Here is a 22,910-nt window from a genome sequence, read left to right as displayed (position 1 = left end):
TCATGCGGAACCAGAGGAAGCTGGCTGGAGGTTGGAGTGAGTGGGCCATTTGGATGTAAAATGATCAGATCAGAGCTGAGTCTATCTCCTGCTAACAGAGGAGGTGGCTCCCTTTGATTCACCAGGAAAAAGGTGACAGACACTCATGGAGTCTGTTTGCAAATTATTGAATAAACCTGTGTGCATAGCTTGACTTTGTGCCTTTTGTGTCCTGGTCATAAGACCCAGAAACACAGATGAATTAATGGCTGCAGTAGCTTTAGTGGCACCACTGACCTCAGGGACGGGCGTACTGGACAGCTTCAGGATATCCTTAGCCTTCTTGTTTTACACGTAGGTATAACCAGTGGTGATCACCAGGCCCAGGCATCCCAGGGCAGCCATGGATCAGCACGGATTTACCTGTTAGCTCCAATCTTACCCCATCCTAGCTCACCTCAGTCAAACCAGTTCCAAGGGCAAAGGTTGATTTATTTTGAGGAAGTCTTGTAACTTGAGGGATCTGTTCAAATCTTCTAAGTATATAGAGTCTGCTCAGAAAACTGGGGTTCTCCATCCTGCCACTTGTCAGCTGTAGACCAGGCTAACACCATAGAAATCTGTGACCCTGCTGTTGCCCCCACTATGAAGATGGAAATGGCAGCCGAGCTTGCAAGGTCCGAGACTGCACTGTGACCTGCACAACTGCGGGGAGATTTGCACACACATCAGGACAGAGTGGCATCACTTTCAAGCGCTCAGACCAACTTGGAACAATGTCCAGTGGGGTCTTTTTGTTTTCACACCTTGTTTTTGATGGGCATGTAGACATAATGTGCATGCTTGGTTGTTTACACAATGTATGGCGCAGAGGTGGAGAGACGGCCAGGCATCATATTACAAAAGCTCCACGTTTCCTTGAGCTCTAAGGCTTTCACTGCCAGGAAACACCAACAGAATGGGTTTCCTGCTCTTCCTCTTTGTCCTCAGAAAGTAGGACTGTTTTATTCTTGATTCTTCTGGTTTAAGATTCAGTGAGGGAAATGTTGTCCCCGTATTGGGAATACATATTGATTTATGGGATAATCCCGTACTGTGGTATAGCCAAGATTCTAAATGTGTAGTTTTAAAAATTCTAAACCAATCAGCAAATACGACAGACTTGCTAATCTTGCTGTTCACCTGTTTGCACTGCGCTTCACAGTGCCCAGAATTGTTATCAGCATGCAAGGCGTGACTCCTCCAGGCAAAGGCAGGTCACAAAGCACAGTCTGGGAATAAAAAAATATATATGTGGTAAATATTCCATTTGCACTTTTGGTATCCTCTTAATATGTTGCCTCTATGAATCATTACTGTGTTGTTTTGGTAGCAAATTTTCATTATTTAAAAAAAAATTTTAATTTATGTTTTTATTTTTTATCATTTTAGTTGCAGTAACATTGGATTATAACATTATATAGCTTTCAGATGTACATCGTAATATATTTCAAATTCTGTGTAGACTGCATCATGTTCAACACACAAAAACGAATTATAGTCCACCCCCTCACGTGTGAACCTAATCACCCCTTTTGCCCTGTTCCAGCCCTGATTCCCCTCTGGGAACCACCAATCCAATCTCTGTTGCTAGGTATTTGTTTGTCGTTATTTTTATCTTCTGAGTGAGATCATACGGTATTTGACTTTCTCCCTCCGACTAATTTCACTCAGCATAATACCCTCAAGGACCACCCATGTTGTCACAAATGGCCGGATTTCATAATTTCTTATGGCTGAGTAGTATTCCATTGTGTATACATACCACATCTTCTTTATCCATTTGTCCCTTGATGGGCACCTAGGTTGCTTCCATGTCTTGGCTATTGTGTATAATGCTGCAATGAACATAACAGTGCATGTATCTTTATGCCGTTGTGCTTTCAAGTTCTTTGGATAAATACCCAGCAGTGGGATAGTTGGATCATATGGTAGATCTATGCTTAATTTTTGCAAGAGGCAGAGGAAATTCCAGGCCTGAAATGCAAGGGAAATGCATGCATTTCCCACACCCAGGGCCCCCCGACCTGTGCAGGGCTGGCTGCGTCCCCAGATCCCTCCCCACGTTCCCTGCTTCTGGAGGACTCTTCCCAGAGAATGGGGGCCATGAACAGCAGCCAAAGCCTGATCAAGTCAGCGGGGACTGAAGGACAGTCTGGCAGCAGAAAAGCCATGCTGGCTTCCAGGAGAGGGGCTGGGTGGGTGATGGGAGGAAGCCTTGTCTCTAGGGAAAGTTGCTTCTCTTCTCCAAAGCAGGTATGTGGAAAGTAAGATGCCTCAGGCCAGGCCAGGGCCACATGGCACTGCTACCGCTCCACACACTGTCACCACTGTGGCGGAGAGGGATGCTGGAGCTCATGCCGACAGAGACCCTGAGTGCCTGTGCACAAGGAAGGAGTGGAGGCACCAGGTTTTCTATGTCCCTGTGTGGCCAGGACAGCGGCACTGCTCAGGGATGTCAATGCTATAATGAAGTCTGTGCTATTTATCTGGCTACTCAGAAAGGGTTTTCAAAGCAAGAGGAAAGAGGAAATAGGGTAGGAAGGCAGGCCTGGGCCAAGCGGCCTCCATCACCTCCATGTGCTAAGCAGGCCCCCTCTCTGGAAGGGGTTTCAACGACAGCCTTTCTTTCTACTTCCTGGGCACAGAAACTGAGCAGGAACCCAATGAGAAGGAGGGTTCTGGCCTGGAATGGGGTGTAGCAGCTCCCCATTGGTTTGATCTGAAACTCCCAGGCCATGGAGACAGAGGCCAGGTATGGGGTCTTGGGTTCTTGCCTTTACAGGAGCCCCAAAGGCTTTAGGCTTCCCCCTCAGCTTCCTCTGGTGCACTAGAATGACTCTGGCATCAGGCTGAGGAAGGGAGGCTTTCTCAGAGATCAGCAGCTCTCCTCTGGAAAGGCCCCACCTCACCCCATGAGACTGACTCACAGCAGCGTGGCCCTGATGAAAGTTCACAGCTTCCAGAAACCAGCAGCCTCAAGGTGATGCTCTGAGGAGCAAGGGGCAAAGGAAAAGAGACTCTGCCTGGTTGGCTTCTGCTGGGGCTTGGGAGTGGTTGAGTGGAAGAGGCTGGGACCCCAGACCGCCCGGGCTCTAACAGACCCTCAGGGAAGTGGGGGCTCTTCCCACCCTGTGATCACATGGCTCTTGCTACCAACAGAAAAGGTGAAGCTTGGCCAAGGCCAGCATTATTTGGGGGAGGGGACGTCACAGGGGAGGGAACGGCTAGGGAGCAGGAGCACCATCAAATTCCCTGGTCTGGGCCGAGCGTGTCTTCTGCACGTGCAGTTGCCTTATTTGGAGGCAGGAGGTCTGCTACGGCACTATTTCCAAGGTATTACTATGGAAACGCAGTGTAACCCTGAATGCTGTTATTCTGCCTGGGAGTTTTTTCTCTCAAACCAGCCAGGTTTGGGGGATTTGCATGTGTGTCTGCTGTTCCCCAGCAGGAAGCTGTTCAGTCTCCAGGAACAACTCCCATTTGATTTTGCCAGGGACACTACCTTCCAGAGGATGCTAGCCTAGGACTCCTTGGGGAGGGTAGACAGAGGGCAGACAATGACCATCAGCTGAGAGCAGGCCCAGAGCTGCACTCTACTAGTAGGAGGGTTTGTGCAGCAGCCCAGGGCAGGCAAATCCAGGGGAGACCCGGGGGGCATAGAGGAGAAGGGGGACCCAGTTCCACCCAGGCTGATCTCTGCCACTCAGTGAAGGAGAGAGCACCAGGAAGGACTGCTGAACCCTGGGGGTAGCCATGTTCTGCTATGCCTGGACCTCTGCCAGGCTCTGGGCCTTGCAAGATGCCCAAGGGACCCCCAATCTCCACTCTGCTCATTCTCAGGGTTACTGCGAGGCTCGATCAGGCAAGAACACTTGGTAACAGTGAAGCCTGAGCACAGAGGAAAGGAATAACATTTACTGAGCACCCACACTGGGCCCAAGACCTCCTTTCAAGCTCACAAATAATCCTATAACTGGATCAAAACAAGCCCATTTTGCAAATCAGTTCACTGAGGCTCAGAACCTTTCCTGGTGCCCTGAGCCCCTGGACACTGGCTGGGGAAGAGAAGGGAGAGGAGAGGGGTCTTTGGGGAAGGACTGGACCTGGTGGGACCACCCCAGCCACCTCCCACTCTGGTCACATGGGAGTCAGAGCAGGTGCACACAAATCAAGACCAGCACCAAATTTTCCATTTATGGTCAAGGCCCCAGAGCAAGAGTGGGGTCCCCGAATTGCCCTTCACTTGGCTCCCCTTTCTCAGCCTGCTCTCTGCAAGAGCATCTCTGTGTAGAAAGTGGAACCGAGCTGAGTCCTTCCTTGGACTGTGGCGCATGAGGAGTTTGTGCAGCCAGCAACCCCTCCTGGCATGCTCTTTGCTTCCCAGCAGCTGGAAGGACAGCCAGGGGAAGAGACACACGCTCTGCTACTGCTCCTCAGCACCTGCCCCCTGGCTGGAAGCCTCCTGGGGCAGCCCCAGACCACACAAGCAGGCCACCCTGTCCCTGTAGTGGGTCCTGCCCTGTGGCTTGAAGAGGAGCATGCAGATTGTAGCCCACAGACCACTGTAAGGATGGAGACAACGTGCAGGGCTGGTGACCACCTCAGCCCTGACCTGAATCCTTCCCTCACCCCTAATTTTAGGCTGGGTCCTGAAGCCCTTGAATCTTCTGGGGTACTCTCGCTTTGCCCCAGCTCCTCATCTCTGAAACCACAAAGTGGACACCAACTGGCAAACCCACTGCCTACCTGTGGCGTGGGTGGCTCGACTTTCTGCTTCTTCTTCTGGTTCTGTTTGTTGGTCCTGGGATAGAACATGAGCATCTCCAGCCACCTGGGGAGAGAAGAGAGGACCGAATCAGACCCCTGCTCTCAGGAACTAGGACCATTTCTTGTTGGGTGGTCCAGGCACCAGGCTCAACACTTCCGGACTGGAGGCACCCACCCAGTGGCCAGGCCTTTGTACACCCAAGCAGGGCAGAGCACTGCCCAGATTAGAGCCTGCCACTGCTGGGGCAGGAAGTGCCAGCAGCACAGCCTAGGACAAGCACTGTGCCAGGGTGGAAATGTTCACTCTCTTGATTGTGCTGATGTTTTCAAAGGGGTATAAATTGTCAAAAGGTATCAAATTATGCATTTCAAATATGGACCCTTTATTATATGTCCAGTCCATATTAATTAGAAGAGCTATAAATAAAACAAATAAGGTGTTGGCTTGACTTCTGGTTTCTGGTCCATGATGTTAGGAGCCTGGAAGTCTCCACTCCATCCCCAAACACTAAACAGCTGAACAAACTGAAAAGGCTCCAGCTGTTCTTAGGTTCATAAGAGCAGTGAGGTCTTGGGCAAATTGCCGCCCCCAGATTGGGGAGACTCACAGGTGAACGCAGAGAATCACAACTGAGCCCCCGAGGGGACCAGTGCTGGGGCAGGGAAGCCTAACCTGTAATGGACAATCTGCAGGAGGCCCAGTGTGGACAAGTGTGGACCCTCAGAGAGTTAAAATTCCAGGAGGACCTGGTCACAGGGGCCCAAACTTTTGTGAGTTTTGCCTCCAGCAGCTGGACCTGCTTCTTACAGTGAATGTCTGAGAAAAAATATTGTGCTTCCACAGAGGAAAGAAAAAATGAACAATTTTGAAATATGCTAGAGCATTCTGTTCTTAAAAAGTCTGCTCTAAGGAGAAACTATTTTACTAGAACCTGACATGCTAAGGTTTGATCAGGGACACACCTACCTGTGGGCACTCCAGCCCACTTCAGCCATCCCGCCCTGCCTACGTGGAGGACGCAGAGCACACGTGACGTTCTCTAAGCACATGAATGTGATCTCTTCTGATGCCTCTGGGAAGGAATTGGGTCCAAAGTTACCAGAAATGAAAGGAGAATGAACATTTATTGAGTATCCACTAAACATCAAGTAGTTTATTAAAATGTCACCCCGTCAGATCCTCTCAACGCTGCACTTATAAACACTGTACATCTTTTTCGGAGAATCCATTTAGTGAGATATTAATTCTTTCAATGTCAAACAATTCTAGTTTTCATTTCTTCGAAATTATCTAATTTTGAAGTTTGATATTTCATGTACTACTCCTTCAGTTATATACTCTAAGCATTTTGTGATCACCAGAAATTGCCCAGTTTTTTTTTTTATTGTGGTAAGAACCCTTACCCTATGGTCGGCCCACTTAACCAAGTCATAAGCGCACACTGCAGTACTGGGAACTCTGGGCACAGGGCTGTGAGCAGCTCTCTAGAACTTACTCATCTTGCACGACTGAAACTTTGTGCCTGTCGGACAGCAGCTCCCTCTTTCCTCTTCCCCCAGCTCCTGGCAATCACCATTCTCCTGTTTCTGTGAGTTTCACATTTTTTTCTTCTTTTTTGGTTTGGGGGGTATTTTTCCAGTTTTAATAGGGCATCACTGCCAAATAAACGTATCTCTTTACAATGACATGATTTGATACATCGCAAAAGGTTTCCCCTCATCAGGATAAATAACACATCCGTCACCACACAGGTTTCTCTTTTCTTCTCTTTCTTTTTCTTGCAAGCATATTTAAGTTCTCTCTTCGCAAATTTCAATGACACAATGCAGTGTTGTCAACTATAGTGAGTTGAACCGTTTCAGATAGCTCGCATAAGTGGAATCACACAATATTTGTCCTTCTGTGACTGGCTTATTTCACTCAGCACAATCCAGCGATCCCACTTTGGGGTATATATCCACCAGAATTGACATCAGAATCTCAAAGAGACATCTGCATTCTTGTGTTGACTGCAGCCTTGTTCACAAGAGCCAAGATATGGAAACAGCTTAGTGTCCATCGACAGATGAATAGATAAAGATAATGCCAAGAAATATTACTCAGCCTGAAAAGAGAAGGGTATTTTGCATATGCAACAACATAAAGACATTTATTTGACAAGCAACTGCAGACTTCTGTTTGGGCCAAATGGAGTGAGCCCCATGCAGCCTCTCTCTCTCAGATGACAAATGAAACTCTGGCCAGAGAACAAATAATTGCCGTCTGATTTTCTAAATTCACCAAGTGAACAACTCCCAGTAACTTGAATCCTGATACTGACCAGGTCTGAGACAGGTTCTGTTGGGGTTTTTACATAAAACAATATTTATATATTACAAATGCTTTAAAAATATACGCAAAATAAATTTGAAAATATGCACCAAAATACGGGCAGAGCTTAATAAATGGTTATAAGGCAGTCCCCCTATTGACCACCACCAAGGTCATTGCCGTCCTCTGTGACATTTGCTCAGTCTTAGTTGTACAGGAGACTGCAAATTAGTACTTCCTGTGTCCCTATGTTACTGTCTCTCTAGGCATTTCATTGTGTGGAGTTCGTCAATGTCTCTGGAATGAATCATGAGAAGAATATTATTTATCATATTATGTAAAAAATGACACTGAAATGAGTCTGACCGAGTTGGTGTGAACATTATGCAGCATTTTAAATGCCCTTTTCCCTCAGCAGTGCTATCTGGGGCAGAAAGAACAGGCAGAGCAGCTGAGGGGATTTAGAATTAGAGAGGAGCAGGAGGAAGACAAAACTTCTCCAGTAATCTTTGCAATTTAACCACCACATTGGCGTTCTCACAGCATGAAATCAAATATGATTTTATGTTCATTGCAGGATTGCTAGCACATCATTTCATAAAATGTGCAGGGTTATTGTTTCCTTTCCCGTCATCTGTATTTGAGAGCCCCAACTCACCTCAGACAAAGGTCCATACTGAATTATTCTGTGTCTTCTATTAAACAAAGGATTCTTTGATACAGTGCAGAAAAATATGTACCTTGATGAGCACGAAATTTGAAGAGAAGGAGCATCTAAAACTTAAGAGGAAAAGGAAGAATTAGAAAAAATAATTGAATTATCTGAAAAACACAAATAATATCAGCTTTCATAAGTCACTGTAAAATATAGAAATAAATGACTGACATACTACTTATAAATAGCTACTAAAATTAGGACATTTTTAGAGCTAACGCATTTATTATATATTCCATCATGAATAAGTTGGGAGGCCATAGTAATGAGCCAGGACCCCTGACCTCTGCAGGGAGCCCTCACCCAACCCCAGAAACTGTCTCAGACACTCTCAAGGCATCATGGGTCAGAATCATTCCTTCCTATAGGGAAGGTGTGGAGCCAGTGGTGAATGGAGGGATTGGGAAGCTGGATATGGGAGAAGAACCCGGGGCTCAGAGGCCCTTCACAGAGCAGGAAAGTGCAGGGAGGAGCTCCCCCTGGTGGCTGTTGGGTGATGCTGCTTGACCCAGGTCAGAGCTTTCCCTGGGCTGTGCTGTTTACCTCTGAAGGACCATGCTGATGCACACTGCCCACCATGGGCTAGAGGATCAATGAGTCCCGTTTCAGTGGGTCCAGTAACTTCATTTTCCTCTCCCGCAGTGTGTCAAGTCTCCACCGCTAGAAGCTCACAAGCTCTCTCTGCGCTTGGGGCGTCTGGCATGTGGCTCAGTGCGTCTTCATATCTGCTGTCCCCCAATTCTGTGTTCACCATCGCCCAGAGATTTCAACATCTAGTCTCAGCCCAGATGCCCCCTAGGGTCAAGGTGAATGTTTCTGCATATAACACGGATGGTACTTGCACCTATGCTCTGCTCAAGTGATACCGTTCCTGATGGTTTGGGTTTCATTATTTTCCTAGAATCGGAAAATGAAATTGCCCTACATCCTCTCTTCTTTTCCTCTCTCTCTATATGTAACATATGATATACAACATACATAAGATGCAACATGTAACACATAATATGCAATATGTAGCATTTCATACATTATAATGCATTTTACATACGAAGTTCTCTCCATATAATACATTACATATATTTATGTTTTTATATGTAATTTTATAATACGCATATTAGTTTAAAATAAATATAAATTCCTTACTTTATATGACTGTTTGATGTAGCTAATATATTTTTAATCAAGTTCTGTAGTGTTACTCAGTGTGAGGGCTGATAGAACAGGAACGTTACTACAATGGAACCTCCTCCCTATTTTAGGGCTCTTCTCCCATTGCTGTACTAAAAACTCTCACAGCCTGTGACTGTAATGTACTGGGCCCTAATCAAGATTTTTTTAAGAGCTCCATGGAATTATTGAGTGTTAGGTGTCTAGGATCTGAATCCAAAAGAACAGATGTTTATCCAGTACTTTCCCAACCAAGGAACCACAGGGAAGAGCAGGAGACGTTGTGGATTGACCTGAGGGAGGTGAGCACTGAATGAGATGGCATTGAATGTGGAGATCACTGTGGGTGGTATTGATGGATACCTGCGCAGTATTGTCATCCAGTCCGTGAACATGGCTGCCCTTTCACTTATTTAAATTCGTTTTTTTCAGTAATGTTTGTATTTTTCAGTTTACAGCCTTTTCTATTTTATTATTTTTGATGCTTTTGGAAATGGAACTGCTTTCTTAATATCCTCTTAATCTTGTTCTTTGTTGTTAATTAGAAAACCAACTGATTTTTGTAGAGTATTACTACCCTTAAGTCCCATAGGAGATACCAAATAGAACCCATTAGGGGTTATGATAGGAGTTGGTTTTCCTATCTTGAAACAGTAGGGTAACAAGTATTGAGGCAGGTGGGAATATGAAAATGAAGCACTGCCATCCGTGAGCAGTACAATGAGTAACCCTGGATCCACCTCTAAAGGCATTGAGGAAAAGTAGGGATTTTCCTGAAGGTTTAGTGGAGGCCAGAGAATAGCTATCACAAAGCACACCTGAGAGCAAAGCTTCTTCAAAATCCCCTTCGAGTAGCTCTGTCTTCCTAGATTTCCATTCCTTTTGGCAACTGCCCCAACTCTCTCTTCTCCCTCTCTGCTCGTTTTCCCCAGTCAAGCTCATTTCTCTCTGCATCTTTCTTCTCCAAACCCCCTCAGCTTGCATATCCACCCAGTGATAAATACCAAGCCCCACCTCGTGGTCATCCACTCCTCTGCAGCTTCTCAAGGTTGCCCCAGGACTCTGAAGCACCAGCATTCTTTCCATCTAGCATCACTTTGGAACGTAGTTAGTGACGTAACTCATCGGTGAACAACATGGGCTCTAAATTCTGACTTCATCTTCGCAAACCGGGTGACCTCAAACGATATCCTTCCTCTGGAGCTGTTTTCCAATCTATAAAATAAGGATAATATAAGTACTTGGCCAGCATGATTGCCATGAGTATTAAATGCGATGATGCCTGCAAAATGCCGGTCTGTAGTGACTGTGCAGTAACTGTTAGCCATCAGTACTATTATTCATCTGCTGGAAAATTCTATGAGGTCAGTAGGGCAGTGGTTCCTGTTTTGATATGAACAAAGCAAGGACCCCAGTGGTGAATTGATTTGCTCAAGGTTGTACAAGACAGGCAGCCAAGCCAGAGGTCAAATCCCATCCCTTGAGTCCAGAGCCTTTGGATTTCTGCCCAATTTCTTAAGGTCAAGACCTGACAAGCAAGTGCTGGTGAATGGGGTCCCCCACAGCTTGGATGCTGTTTAAGAATTCTGAGGAGAGGCGATACCCCTTCCTGGCTTCAGTTTTCAGTGCCAACATTAAATTATGATGATGTATGACATGAGATTGTGTCCCCTGCTGGCCCCTGAAAGTTGCATTTCTTCTGAGGGCGACTAGAGAGGATCCATTTTGCTGTTCTCAGTAGGTCTGGAGTGACCTACTCTAGTCCCTCTGCTTGGGACACAAAGCTCATTGCCCTCATGAGCCATTTCTCACAGCAGCCACTCAGGGACTTCCTACATACTTCTAGTTTGCCTGGATGGTGTCATCACTTCATTAAAATACAGAATTAAAGTTTGTCACTGGACACCCAGCCAGCTGTCAGGATCCCCCCCTCCTCCTGCCAATGTCACACACTTGGTACTTCCTAGTACAGTGTGGTGTTTAGGGAATTCTGGAGTCAGACAGATATGAGTTCAAGGTCTAGGTGTGACACTAAATGTGGACTTGGTTCAATTTTTCAGCCTCTCTGAATCTCCATTTCTTCATCAGTAAAATGGGTATTTGGATAATGAAAAGCAGGCAGTTAATACTTCCTCAGACTCTGGTAGTTCATGAGATTGTGTCAGTGAGATATGACTACACTAATGTCACATAACAGATAACCATATACCTTAGGGGCACATGACAATCAACAATCCACAGAAGAACAAATGTAAGTAGCCAACCCAAATGTGGACAGACTTCCCTGCATTAGTAAACAAAGCATGTCCAATTAAAGAAAACCCAAGATACCATTTTTCATCTATACTTAATGGGAACTCTTTAAAAGATAGACTTTACTTTTTAGAACAGTTTTGAGATTGATAGAAAATTTAAGAAAGACAGCACAGAGAGTTCCCATACACCTCTGTTCTGGTTTGCTATTACTAGCATCTTACCTCAATCGGGGATATTGGTTACAACAGATGAAATTATACAGGTTCATTGTTATTAACTAGATGTATGACTGTTGATGCTGACCTTGATCGCCTGGCTAAGGTAGTGCTTGTCTGTTTTCTCCACTGCAAAGTTACTGCCCCCTCTTTCCATACTGTGCATTTTAGGAAGGAATTCCATGCACAGGTCTCTCCCTGGTTGATGCCCCCTCAGCTCTCAGGATCAGGGCAGAAAAAGGAAGATGTGCACAGCTGACTCTCTCCCAGTTCAGGCCTCATCCTGATGCAGTACCACGTGACCTATATAGTGAGGGGTATGTCTTCAATAGCAAATATTTACTGAATACCTACCTGGTGTTGAGTCTGGTGGTTGGCAGTGGAATCCCAGGCTGTGCTAGACAGCCTCATCCCTGCTCAGGGAGCTTGCCCTGAAGTAGGAACATTAGGGTGGGAGGCATACATGGGGCCATCCTTCCCCAACTTCACCACTGGAGACAGGGAGGCCAGAGAGGACACTGCTGCACTCATGGGTCTGTGATGGGATGAGCGTTGTGGGATGATAGGAGAGCAGGGAATCAGAGGCAACACGAGAGCTGAGGGCACCTGGGAATGACGTGAAGAGTCCTCGGGTTTAGGCAAAGATGTAGAAAAGTCCATGAAACGATATAAACAGAGGAGGATGGAGATAAACAACATGACCTGGGAGAAGTGAACTACCAGGGAAATGAGATTAGAATTCAGGAATTACGAGACCCTGGCAGGGCAAGTGCCTTAGGAATCCCAGAAGATGTGCTTTGGTTTGTCAGGTGGAGGGGCTTGGTCATCGGTTGAATGTGATCTACTGAGGCTGCTGGAAAGGAAGACAGGGAGAGGCCACATGTCAGCAGGGTGAGAAGTGAAGTGTGGGTGAGAGAGTTGACAGAGGGAGGACAGATTCCCCTCCAGGAAACCTTGCATGGGAAGTGTAAGATGGAGGAGTCCAAATCTGGATGTCCTTCACTGTGTGTCATAAAAATAGAATAATGTTAATTTGTATATTTTTGTCACAGGAGAAGATAAATTCAAAGCTTATAGATTGATTACCCTTTAAAACATTAACTGTTTATGTCCAACAAAGAAAATTTGCTTCTTTGGCCCCAGCTTGGTGCCATAAAAGTACTATACTCAAAAACATTCTTTACCACCTTACTGGTCTCCTCAGTAAGATGAGTTTAATAACATTTGGACTCAAGTTTAGACTCTAGTGTGTGAGATTCATGTGTTTAACTTTGTGAAAATTGGTCTCTGACACGTTGGGAGCTTATTTCCTGAGATGTCTGAGAGGATCCTTCCATCTAATCTACTGACCCTGTGGTGACTGAGGACTGGAATCTTCAAGCTCAGGAATTACTGTTCTTGAGTCCTGAGGTGATTCCCAGGAGCCACAAAAACTTTACTTTTCTGACCCTGTATTTTTCTAGAAATTCACCACCCCCACACACTTTTTTGTTACAAGGGGCTGAAAATAATTTTGGGGGCATTAGCTGACTGGTGTCTACGTGATGAGAACATAACGGAGGTAGTAGAATTTTGGAGAAAGTGTTCTTGGTGGGATATTACAGGAAGGAAAGGAAAGGAAAGGGTCGAGTATGATTATGGAGACTCTAATCTTCAGTGACTGAAAGCATTGCAGACAGGGAGCAGGGTGGACCCACGCCACGTGGGGCTTCGGCGTCATTCTGCAGTTGTGCCTTTTTGTAAGTCACTATCACTCTCACTGGCTTGGATTCGAGAGGTTGCTTGGTTGACACTCCTGAAATGAAAAACCAACGATTGTCTTAGTATAAGCATATTCTCAGATACTAGACTCATCTCATTGCGATGAAGTGGATTTTCCTAAAGACTTCCTCAGAGCATTGAGGTAAATGTCTGAAACCAAGAAATGTCAAAAATAGGAAGGGGCTCATGATACAGGCCCCCGGGTTCTGAATCTAAACTCTACCTTCTAGAATGGACTCCTGCCCGTTAGCTGTGATTAGCGAGGTGCCAATAATACCAGCTCTAGCCTCAGGGGCACTTCTACTAGCCTTATTAAATACTTTTTCACAAATTTATTTTACATCCACTATCTTATTTAATCTTTACAACAATCCTAAGATTTAAACATTATTACCCCCTACAGTTTAGAGATGAAGAAACTGAGAACGAGCTAGAATAATTGGCCAAAGATCAAACAGCCAGGAAATGGTAGCACAGGAGTTTGCAGTACTCTGAAAGGTTGTCTGACATCAAGTCAGCTCCTTTTTTCTCAATGATGCTGCTCCTCTTAATCTGTTTCAAAGAGCACTGGAATTCCTCGGTGCTTCAGGGACCACTGAGCAGCAGCGCCTCGGGGCCCTCACTCTGGTTTCAACCAGAGCACGTCTATTATACACATAATAGATTGGAAGTTTTGTTTGAAAAAGTTCCCAGACACTCTATTATCCCATGATGTCTCCTAAAGCTGTTACGAGCTGCACCAGCAACTTCTTGAAGTCAGAGACCTCGACTTCTTTCTTTGGTCTCACAACAGTGTGCAACCCTGCCTGACCTGTGAGCCAGCCTGTGGAAGGAGGAGCAGGTGGGAATCACTGCCCTTGGGATGTGCTCTGGGATCCCCCGTCTAGGTATCTCCCATGACCCCTGGCGGCCTCGCTGCCTGTTTCTCACCGAAGTTAGTCGAAGGATCTGCAGGCTTCTTGCTGCCATCACAATGCATGGAGCTCTCCCCCAGGAGGGAAGCAATGTCTTCTCCGAAGTCAGTCGAAGGATCTGCAGGCTTCTCGCTGCCATCACAATGCATGGAGCTCTCCCCCAGGAGGGAAGCAATGTCTTCTCCGAAGTCAGTCGAAGGATCTGCAGGCTTCTCGCTGCCATCACAATGCATGGAGCTCTCCCCCAGGAGGGAAGCAATGTCTTCTCCGAAGTCAGTCGAAGGATCTGCAGCCTTCTCGCTGCCATCGCAATGCATGGAGCTCTCCCCCAGGAGGGAAGCAATGTCTTCTCCAAAGATCTGGAGGCAGTTCTCAATCAAAAATTGCACAAGAGAAATCTGCAACACAAAAGGGTAAAAACGGGGTGTTCTTTTTCATATGGCATAGTTATAAATCACATTTCATACATGAATCTTGGCTCTAACAAAAATTGTGAAAGAATACTAAGAAAAATTCAGAGAACCAGTTTTCTCTAAGAACGAACTGTGATACTTTCGTGAGTACTTTGGGCACAGGTTTTAAAATACTTTTCATCAGTGGACTAAAGGCATAATTTGTGGTCTAGTTTAAAAGCTAACATTTTTATATCAATGGTTACATCTTGAAAACAAAGGCAATTTTCAAATGTAACCCACATAGGATGTTTGGGGGAAGATGTATACTCTCTTATGAAATTTTATCTGTTCGTTTTCATTAAAAATTTTTTCCGGTTTTGTTGAGATATAGTAGACATATCGCATCTTAGGAAAATTTATAAAGCACCCAATAGACACGGATACGTGAAATTCATTTGTAAGTTTAGGTGCTGCTTCAACTTGGGCAGCAGAGATTTCTGTGGGTTTTTGTGAGGGAAGAAAGCAGCTGGAGAGACACCATTCAGTTTGTCTGGCTGCAGCCCCTCCTCTTGCATTGCCTGCCCCACCCTTACTTTCTGGGAAACTCTCTTGGGAAACAGCTATGATCTTATTGGGCATGTTGTAGCTCTGAGGGGATGTTCTGGAAGCTTTTACTAGTTTCCTCACCCTATAGCAGAGGCAAAATAGTAGCCAAGTATTTTTCTGAATGAGCCACAGCTGGCAGAGGAAGGTCAAAGTGTGTGGAGCCATGGGTGCTCATATTGCCCAAGCTGCCTAGGATGTGCCAGTAATGACCAGAGGAGCTGGGTGTTGTCGCCATCGTGTGATGAAGAAACCATGGCTTGGAAACTTTGCCCAGGGTTACACATCCCTCGGTGATTAGGCTGAGAGTTGAACCTTGGCTTGTCACATTCCAAAGCCCAGGTTCTCTTCTGTCATATCGGGCTGCTCCTCTCTCTGCTGTTCAGTCGGTCCAGAGTTTAGTCTCATGGACACGAAGGGAGGAGAGACTCCACTGCTCACAGTTCCCCCTTAACAACCCTCCTTCCCATCCCCACAGAGGAGGATAAATGACTCTGCCACTCAACGGATGCACTTTCAAAAACTGGTCTGTCAGAGTTAACACCGTCCATTTTGGGTTCCAAGTGGGGACTCTGACCCCTAGGGCACGCAAATGAGAGCTTTCATTACCTTTCTTGTGATGTCACTTTCGAAGTCTGCGCTGCAGGCATTGGGCAAACAAAGAATGCTTGGGGCTATGCAGGTGGCTAAGTTGTAAGCTGTCATCTGATTGACGGACGAATGCTGCTGAATGTTGTGCAGCACTCCAAAAAGATAGCGCAGGAGTGCTGCATTGGCTCTGGGCAGCTCGTCCAAAAGCCTAAAGACACAAAAATGGACCTTTAAAGACAGCACGTCATTTTGCTTAGGAAGTTGGAAATACAGAGAAAGGGAACAGAGGACTTCTTTGTAGAGCAGGCACAAGGCCCAGTGAACATGCACGAGAATGCAGAAATGGCCCTCCTAAACATGCTGCCTGAAATATTTCCCTGAAACGCCTAGAACGTGTTCTCATTTGGGCACATCTTATTAATATCGAATTTAATCTAAATATATTTTAAAACTCTGAAACATTGCAGAAACTCTTCAATTCAAGTTCACAAATCTCATTGATTAAACCAAACAGTGATGAAATTTGAAAGGCTCCCTTTGTTTTGAAGGTAGCAATATAGGAACACTGTCTCAGGGTAAGAGCCCAGCAAAGTTCCAGGCAAAAATGTTTCACTGAGTTCAGTTTCTGAACCAGATAAGAACTTCTCTGGCTAGTTAAGTGTTTGACAAAGGTAAGACCATATCCCTGGCAGATTGGTCCTTTAGCATCTCTCTTGGACCAAAGGATTTCATCTGCTCTCAGTTTCATATTGTCAAATAAAAATGGCAAGTAATAGGATATAGTGGAATATATGAGGAAGCCATTCTGGTGTAAACCTAATTCGGGCCTGACCTTGTCTTTCCAAAAGGGCCTGACCGAGGCCGTTGAGCATGCATTGTATATCTGCTTTAGAGATTCCCTATGGCAAGAGCAAAAGGACCTTGAGATAAAGTTGCAACTTCCCTCCCCCTCCCACCGTTGGTGTCTCCTTAAGGATTAAGCATCTTTCCTTAGGCTAGAAACTCACTGCTGTGTTCACCTGTGACCACCCAGCTTGAGACAATAGACTTGCCTCCTGCTGCGCCCTTGGAGATAGCAGACCCACTACCTGCTGTGTCCAGCAAGTGCTGTGCCGACAGGGCAATCTTGTGACTATTGTGGGAGGGACATTTCAATCATGTGAAACACCCTCTTTGAGGGTATATAACCACCCTATGTACCCCCACTTCTTTGGAGTGCTCTCTTCCTTTGTGGAAAGACCTCCCGGGTTATAATCCTAAAATTTCAGCTCAGAATAAACTCACCCACATTTTCATTTATAGATTGGTTATGGATTATTTTCGTCGACAACATATTCAGAAGGTGTAAAATGGTCAAGGATTCCTTATTAACAAGACTAGGAGAAGAACAAGAACTCAATAAGAGCAGTAAGGCATGCCTCTATTTTTGAACTGGCCTCCGTGGGAGTGGTCAAATCCAACTCTTTGGCATTGGTCATCATTTTAGTGGACAAAGCTGTAAAGTATAAGCTAATATTTTCCTAAGAGTATGTTGATTGTACTTTTCAGGTGTGCCCCAGTAGAGTAATCATAGCATCGTTACCTCTGAGTGGCAGCGATTTTCTCCTCCTCGTTCTCTCCATCAGTTATAGTGACCCATTTAGCATAGAGATCAGATGTAAAGACGCTCCCTGGGATGTTTCGAAGAAAATCCTTACACACATCAAAAGAAGAGTATTATTCTTATGGCAAATACATATTGGACAAATTACAGGGAAAACATGCAGTTGAAAAGTTGAGTTTCTGTCCCCACTTCCTTCTCAGGCTCCCCACACTGTGACCCACGCAGCGCTCAGCTCCACCTCTCCACTGACTTGCACACCCTGAAGTGGGTGCTTGGACTTCTAAAACTTAGAAGCATCAAAGCAGAGTGGGCCACAGTGGGAGTGAAGAGAAAGCCCCCTTCCATCACCTGGAACTTCCTCTTGGTGTCCATTTTAGTAAACTAGTGGAAACTGACAAGGTCCGGTGAGACGTCATCCTCAATCCTGCTAGTTTCTTGAGAAGAAATACCCATCCCCGTTTGAGACACAGTGCTTGCTCTTAACTCAAGCAAGAGAAGTTCCGAAACAAACCAAACGCGCACCCCCTCGTGCTCTCGCACACATATTAAGAGAGAACTGAGCCTTCTGACTTGAGGTATGTGTGCTCCTTGGGAGAACACTGCGTCACAATAGCCTCGTTCTTCCTGGTTTTAACTGTATGAACGTTCGATTCTGCAGACTGGGAAGCAGCAGACATTGGAAATATATCAAAATCCCCAATGGGTAACACTGTGTTACCCCTTACAGTCTGTGAGTGGGACATACAGATCCTTCCAAAAGAAGAAACTTACTAAAAACTTAGATACATCGCAACTTCAGGCCTCTGAGTATCAGGGCTACAGACGCACAAATGTCAGCTTCCTAAGTGGAGGCCTGGAACATCTGTCACTTTAGAGGGCTGAGGAACAAGTTTAATATCGTAGAATTGGGCCTATTAAAATTTACGGAAGCTTTAATGCTTGTGCAAGACTGAGGGGAAGTTGTCACATTGTCTTGCTAACTTCCAAGCACACCTAGCTTCCATTGTTCTCACTCAGCAGCACACGCCTTCTCTTAGTGGTGGCTTGCTCAAGAAGTGCCTCAGGGCAACTATCCTAATTAGAATCTAATGATGGTTCACTCATGCTAATACCTATTGAGCTGCTGTTAGTGCCAGGCACTGTTGTGAGCACTGGGGACAGAGCAGAGAAGCCAATGGACAGAGTCCCAGTCCTCTCACTTTGACTATGTTGATTGGTGTGTGGTACCCAAGGTATTGTAGCTAGCCATGGTAGTTAGTGCTTTTCACCGTGTTTCCTATGGAGTGCTTCCAATATATTTGGAGGGAGGAAGCAGTCCAACTCTGGCCGGCTCTTCGAGTCTGGGAGCGTGCAGGAGGGCCCTTGCCTCATGCGTACCACACTACATGCACTCGGAGCATGTGTCTCCTCTCTGTTTCCTGAACCCTGTTCTGTGGGAGCCCATTGGTGAGGCTGAGTGTGGTGAAGCCAGAACATTACCCGAGCAGAATATGCCAAGGGTATTCACTGCTGGACCTCTATTTTTAGACAGCTCAATGGCAGACTCAATGTGGTCCTGATGACGTACTCATTTCTGGTTTAGGTCAACACTCCAGTTCACTGGGCGTGGTATTATCAAAGCCAAGTTGCAAAGTCTGATTCCCCACCAAGATCAGTCAACTTTAGGAATGTCTAAGAACTATACCCACGAGTGGCCACCCCCTTGCTAGTCTGTACTTATAACAGACAGATAGGCAAGACTCTGCTGATGGGCAACTCTAACTCTTGCTGGAAAATCAGTTCCAGGTGTGCACCTCACAGAAGGCAACACTCAACTTGCTATTTGCATGCCTAGTGTATATTTCTAATCATCCCAGTGTCACAGTGCTCGACTCTAAGCCACTTCTGAACTGTCCCTATATATGACAGAGCTGAACAATCATGGGGAACAAGGAAAGACCAAATGGAATCTCGATTATAAGAGAATTTTAATAACCTATTGTAGTCATTTCTACTTATGACATTCCTCTTTAGAGCTGTTAACAAATACCAAGATGGATTGAGTCAATTCTTTCCCTGTTCTATGATTCCCTTCATAGAAACATAACTGGATATTTGTGATTTAGCTGTATCATTTAAAAAACTTTTTTGTATAAATCTATTGAATTTTCAGAATTCCAAACAAATTTTCGTTGCTGCACCTACTTTAAAAGTCAGATTTATAAGAAGCATGTGGTAGGAGCTTGTTACTGTGTGACCATAATCGTGGGTGGTGGGTTAAGCATAACAAACGTTAATAAAGGATGCCAAATTTGGTAAGGGTGAAAAGGCAAAAAAAGTGAAGTCACCCCTACACTACTTTTCAATTAAAAGAGACAGGCGAAAGGAGGATGAGGAAGTGAATGGAGCTTTTGGTCACTCATTGAGCATTTTTTGATTCATTGAATGACAAATGTTGGCTTACTGACTACGGTCAACCTCTCTATCTATTTTCAGATGTTTCATACGAATTTTCTTTTGTAAACTTTGCTTTCATTAGGACAATGGTGAAGAAGTCATCAAAAACAGGATGTTTGTTCTGGTAAACGTTCTGTATATCTAAGTGTGTGTTTAGGATTTTTATTATTATTATTCTGGGATAATGTTCAGGAATGAAGAAGGAGAAGGCGGTGTGTGATGAGAAAGGAAAGTATATCTAACATTTGGGGCTTTTAACACCCAAACTAACGCCCTTAAATTTGGACTTCGTGAAGTGTTTTTCAGTTTCTCAATCTATTATGCCTATTATGGTTCCTGGGCAATCACGGTGAAGGAAATTGATCATGTACCTTCAGAGTTACGCTGTGTGTGGATAATGCTAGAAGTTTCCCTACCTTTAAGACAGATGCGACCACAAGAACAGATTCACAGTCCAGGTTCACTTTGTCCCCAGCATTTAATGTCTCCTTTAGGGCTCTGCATGATTTTATATTGGCTGATTTTCTGAATATGCCCTCTGTGAGCGGCCCTTTTTGCTTGATAAAGCAAAGCATATCCTATAGGGAAGAAGAGAAAGGAAAAATCAATGGCACCTCGTATCCAGGAGCCCAGAGCACCCGCTCCCCGCTTGTCGGAGCTGGGGTAAGCGAGGTGCAGTGCTGGAGGTGGGGGCATGCAAGCAAACGTGGAATTTTTTTTCTCAGTGTCTCTATTTTCTACCCAACCATCCCTTCTACATTCATATGCTGAAGCATTTCAAACAGTTGTTAAGTCAGATTTTCCTTTTCAGTGAATTGACACTTTGGAATCAAACTTCCCTGCTTCCAGGCCTTTGTGGAATCACCCGCTCCTACTCCACCAATCTTTCCTCATCGTGCCCTAATATAGCTGCTCTTCCCCAGCTATGGAAATCTTTGTGCCATACCCGTGTCCCATTGTTCGTTCCCCTTTAAGGGGCTGCGTACCCCATTTCTACTTCCTGGATTGCGTTCCCTCTTTTAAAATCGGGCTCTCCAAACCCCTCTCCTCCTCCTCTAATTACATCCTCTTCTCATCACTCTTTCCTTTCCTTTTGCTGCATCTTCATGTCCTCTGCTTGTGGTGCAGAAAGGCTCTAGGTATTGGAGTCAGGTAATCCAAGGGACCCGAATCCTATGATGCTACTACATCTTGGCTGTGTGGCCTTGGGCACAGTGTACACTTTAGTGAGGTTACTTTTTTTTCTCGTTTGTGAAGTGGGAATGATGATAATCATAGCTACCCCCTAAATTTGCTGTGAAACTTGCAAGGACTGAGGTAGTAGGAGCATGGGACTGGCATGACACATTTCTTCATCGTTACCCTAAAATTCCCTAGATCTGGTAGAGTGCTTGGAGAGATACTGGACACTCAATAAATGTTGACAGTGACAATTCCATTCACCAATTTGAGTTAACACAGGCCAAATTCTGTGGCTGTCACTTGACACATTCTATTTGGATGAAAGGATCCACATATGCCAGAGGCTGAGTCTGTATGCTTCAGCACTGGAAATACAGGTCAAAGTCACCTGAGAGATTCTGAGAAGTGAGACTGAGTAGACTCAGCTGAAGGAGGCTGAAGACTACTGTGGAGTTCAGAGAAGATGAGACGGGGTGGACTCTCGGAGACTCCTCCACATAGAGCCCATTTGCATTGATCTGAGCAGGCATATGTGGGCCTTTGCTGAAACCTATGGAATGGACAAGGGTATCTTTTCCTTGTCGTGTTTGCTTTAGGACTCTGCAGTACCTAAATCACATTTTATTCTCTGAAGTAATATTAGCAAAGCTTTTCCCCCAAAGCCAGCGGCTGTCTAAAGATTTCTCCGTTTAGGGATAGATTTAAACGAGACACTTGACTTCTCAGAGTTCTCTGTCCTCAGGAAAGCCACAGAAGCCCAAAATGAAACCCACCAGAAGAGAAGGGGGCAGGCTGTCACGTTCGCACACATCCCCGAGGCTGACGCCGAAGAGCTGCCCTGGCTTTGGGGATGGTGGCGTCACGTGTGGAAGGTCCTGGCAGGCGCTGGAGCCGCGCCGGAGGGCCCAGTTGCCCATAAAATTCCTTCTCACTGACTTCTGGCCTGAATCCAAAGAAGAAGTGAGATTATCAGTAGTAGTTAGTTTAATTTACTTACGGCACATTCATTGCGATGGCAAGAAGAAAGAGGAGCTGAGTCAGCTTTTGCACAGAATTTCCCACGTTCGGAAATTGGCCAACTGCATCCTTGTGGTGTTAATGTGCTCTTCTTCCCCTCATCCTGCAAACCTAGAGGCTTGCTCAGACTCGGGGTCACTTCTTCCAGGGGAAATGCTTCCTAGGCAGTGCTCTCTCCTGCCTGTTGTATGAGACACTTCACTTGTAGTTGTCCGTGTTTTCTGATGTTTAGTATGAACAGTGGATTCAGGTGACAGATCACATTTCAAAAGCTAACCAGGTTTGGTTTTCAAATCAAGCAGAGTTTGGCAATCATCTGCTTTCATAGTAAGTCTCCTCCCACTCTTAGATTCCCTGTTTGCTTTCTGAACGCCCAACCATGGTCAACGTTCTTTCAGCAAAAGGATCTGCCTTGCAAGACACAACCTGCCTGAGCCCACTTCTCAGCCGGCCTCTGACCTCTGCTCCGGGGGCCACAACGCTCAGGCAGCTCCATGATGACTATCAGCAGTCAGGGTCCTTGGGAAGTAGTCATTAAATGCTGGCTATGTGGTAAGATTCCAGGTGGCCGTGTTTCTTCGGACACCCCACAAAGCTACCCAGAGATGATTTTTAACTACCCAACAGCCCCTGTCAAAAGAATGCTTTTCAAAGGAAAGGCGATCAGCAAGGAAAAGCTGAGTTCCAAGTTTCTACTGCTCAGCTATGAATGTTTACCTAATAAGGTACCTTAACATTTGTTTAAATCACATGTTTATACCGAATACTAAAAATGTCAACAGAGGAGCCAAGTTGTAGAAGGATAAACAGTGAAGCAACATTTCACCAAGTAGCCTTCAACGCCCAACCACTCGGCCTTCCCGGGAAGGAGTGAGTGCATCTCCATGTCCACTCACGTGGATGCAGTGCTCCTGGGGCTGGACCAGAGAGAGCAGGATCCGAGAAACAGAAGGCTC

At 45.5% G+C, this 22,910-nt stretch overlaps 1 protein-coding gene across 5 annotated transcripts in view; it reads right to left on the bottom strand.

The window, feature by feature from the left end:
* The window catches only part of LOC138918304 (rho GTPase-activating protein 20-like), a 97,304-nt gene that overhangs the window by 5,969 nt on the left and 68,425 nt on the right, over positions 1–22,910 (bottom strand). For 4 of the 5 annotated variants that reach the window (XM_070239302.1, XM_070239301.1, XM_070239303.1 and 1 more), the window contains 12 exons: positions 21,711–21,880; positions 20,172–20,333; positions 17,299–17,408; positions 15,735–15,924; positions 14,144–14,525; positions 11,807–13,247; positions 9,996–10,196; positions 7,758–7,879; positions 5,756–5,861; positions 4,768–4,852; positions 1,784–1,856; positions 1,162–1,250 (listed from right to left, as the gene is read on the bottom strand). In XM_070239302.1, the coding sequence (XP_070095403.1) occupies positions 13,099–13,247; positions 14,144–14,525; positions 15,735–15,924; positions 17,299–17,408; positions 20,172–20,333; positions 21,711–21,880 (1,163 nt within the window). In that variant the 3' untranslated portion in view covers positions 1,162–1,250; positions 1,784–1,856; positions 4,768–4,852; ... (2 more) ...; positions 9,996–10,196; positions 11,807–13,098. Of the gene's footprint in view, positions 1–1,161; positions 1,251–1,783; positions 1,857–4,767; positions 4,853–5,755; positions 5,862–6,547; positions 6,894–7,757; positions 7,880–9,995; positions 10,197–11,806; positions 13,248–14,143; positions 14,526–15,734; positions 15,925–17,298; positions 17,409–20,171; positions 20,334–21,710; positions 21,881–22,910 lie in introns of those variants that run through there. The other variant, XM_070239304.1, reaches the window with a different exon arrangement.

This window comes from Equus caballus, chromosome 17, assembly GCF_041296265.1.
Source record: "Equus caballus isolate H_3958 breed thoroughbred chromosome 17, TB-T2T, whole genome shotgun sequence".
NCBI classification, from domain to species: Eukaryota; Metazoa; Chordata; class Mammalia; order Perissodactyla; family Equidae; genus Equus; species Equus caballus.
The sequence above is the reverse complement of the archived record's forward strand: the minus strand, read 5'-3'. Positions and strand labels throughout refer to the sequence as shown.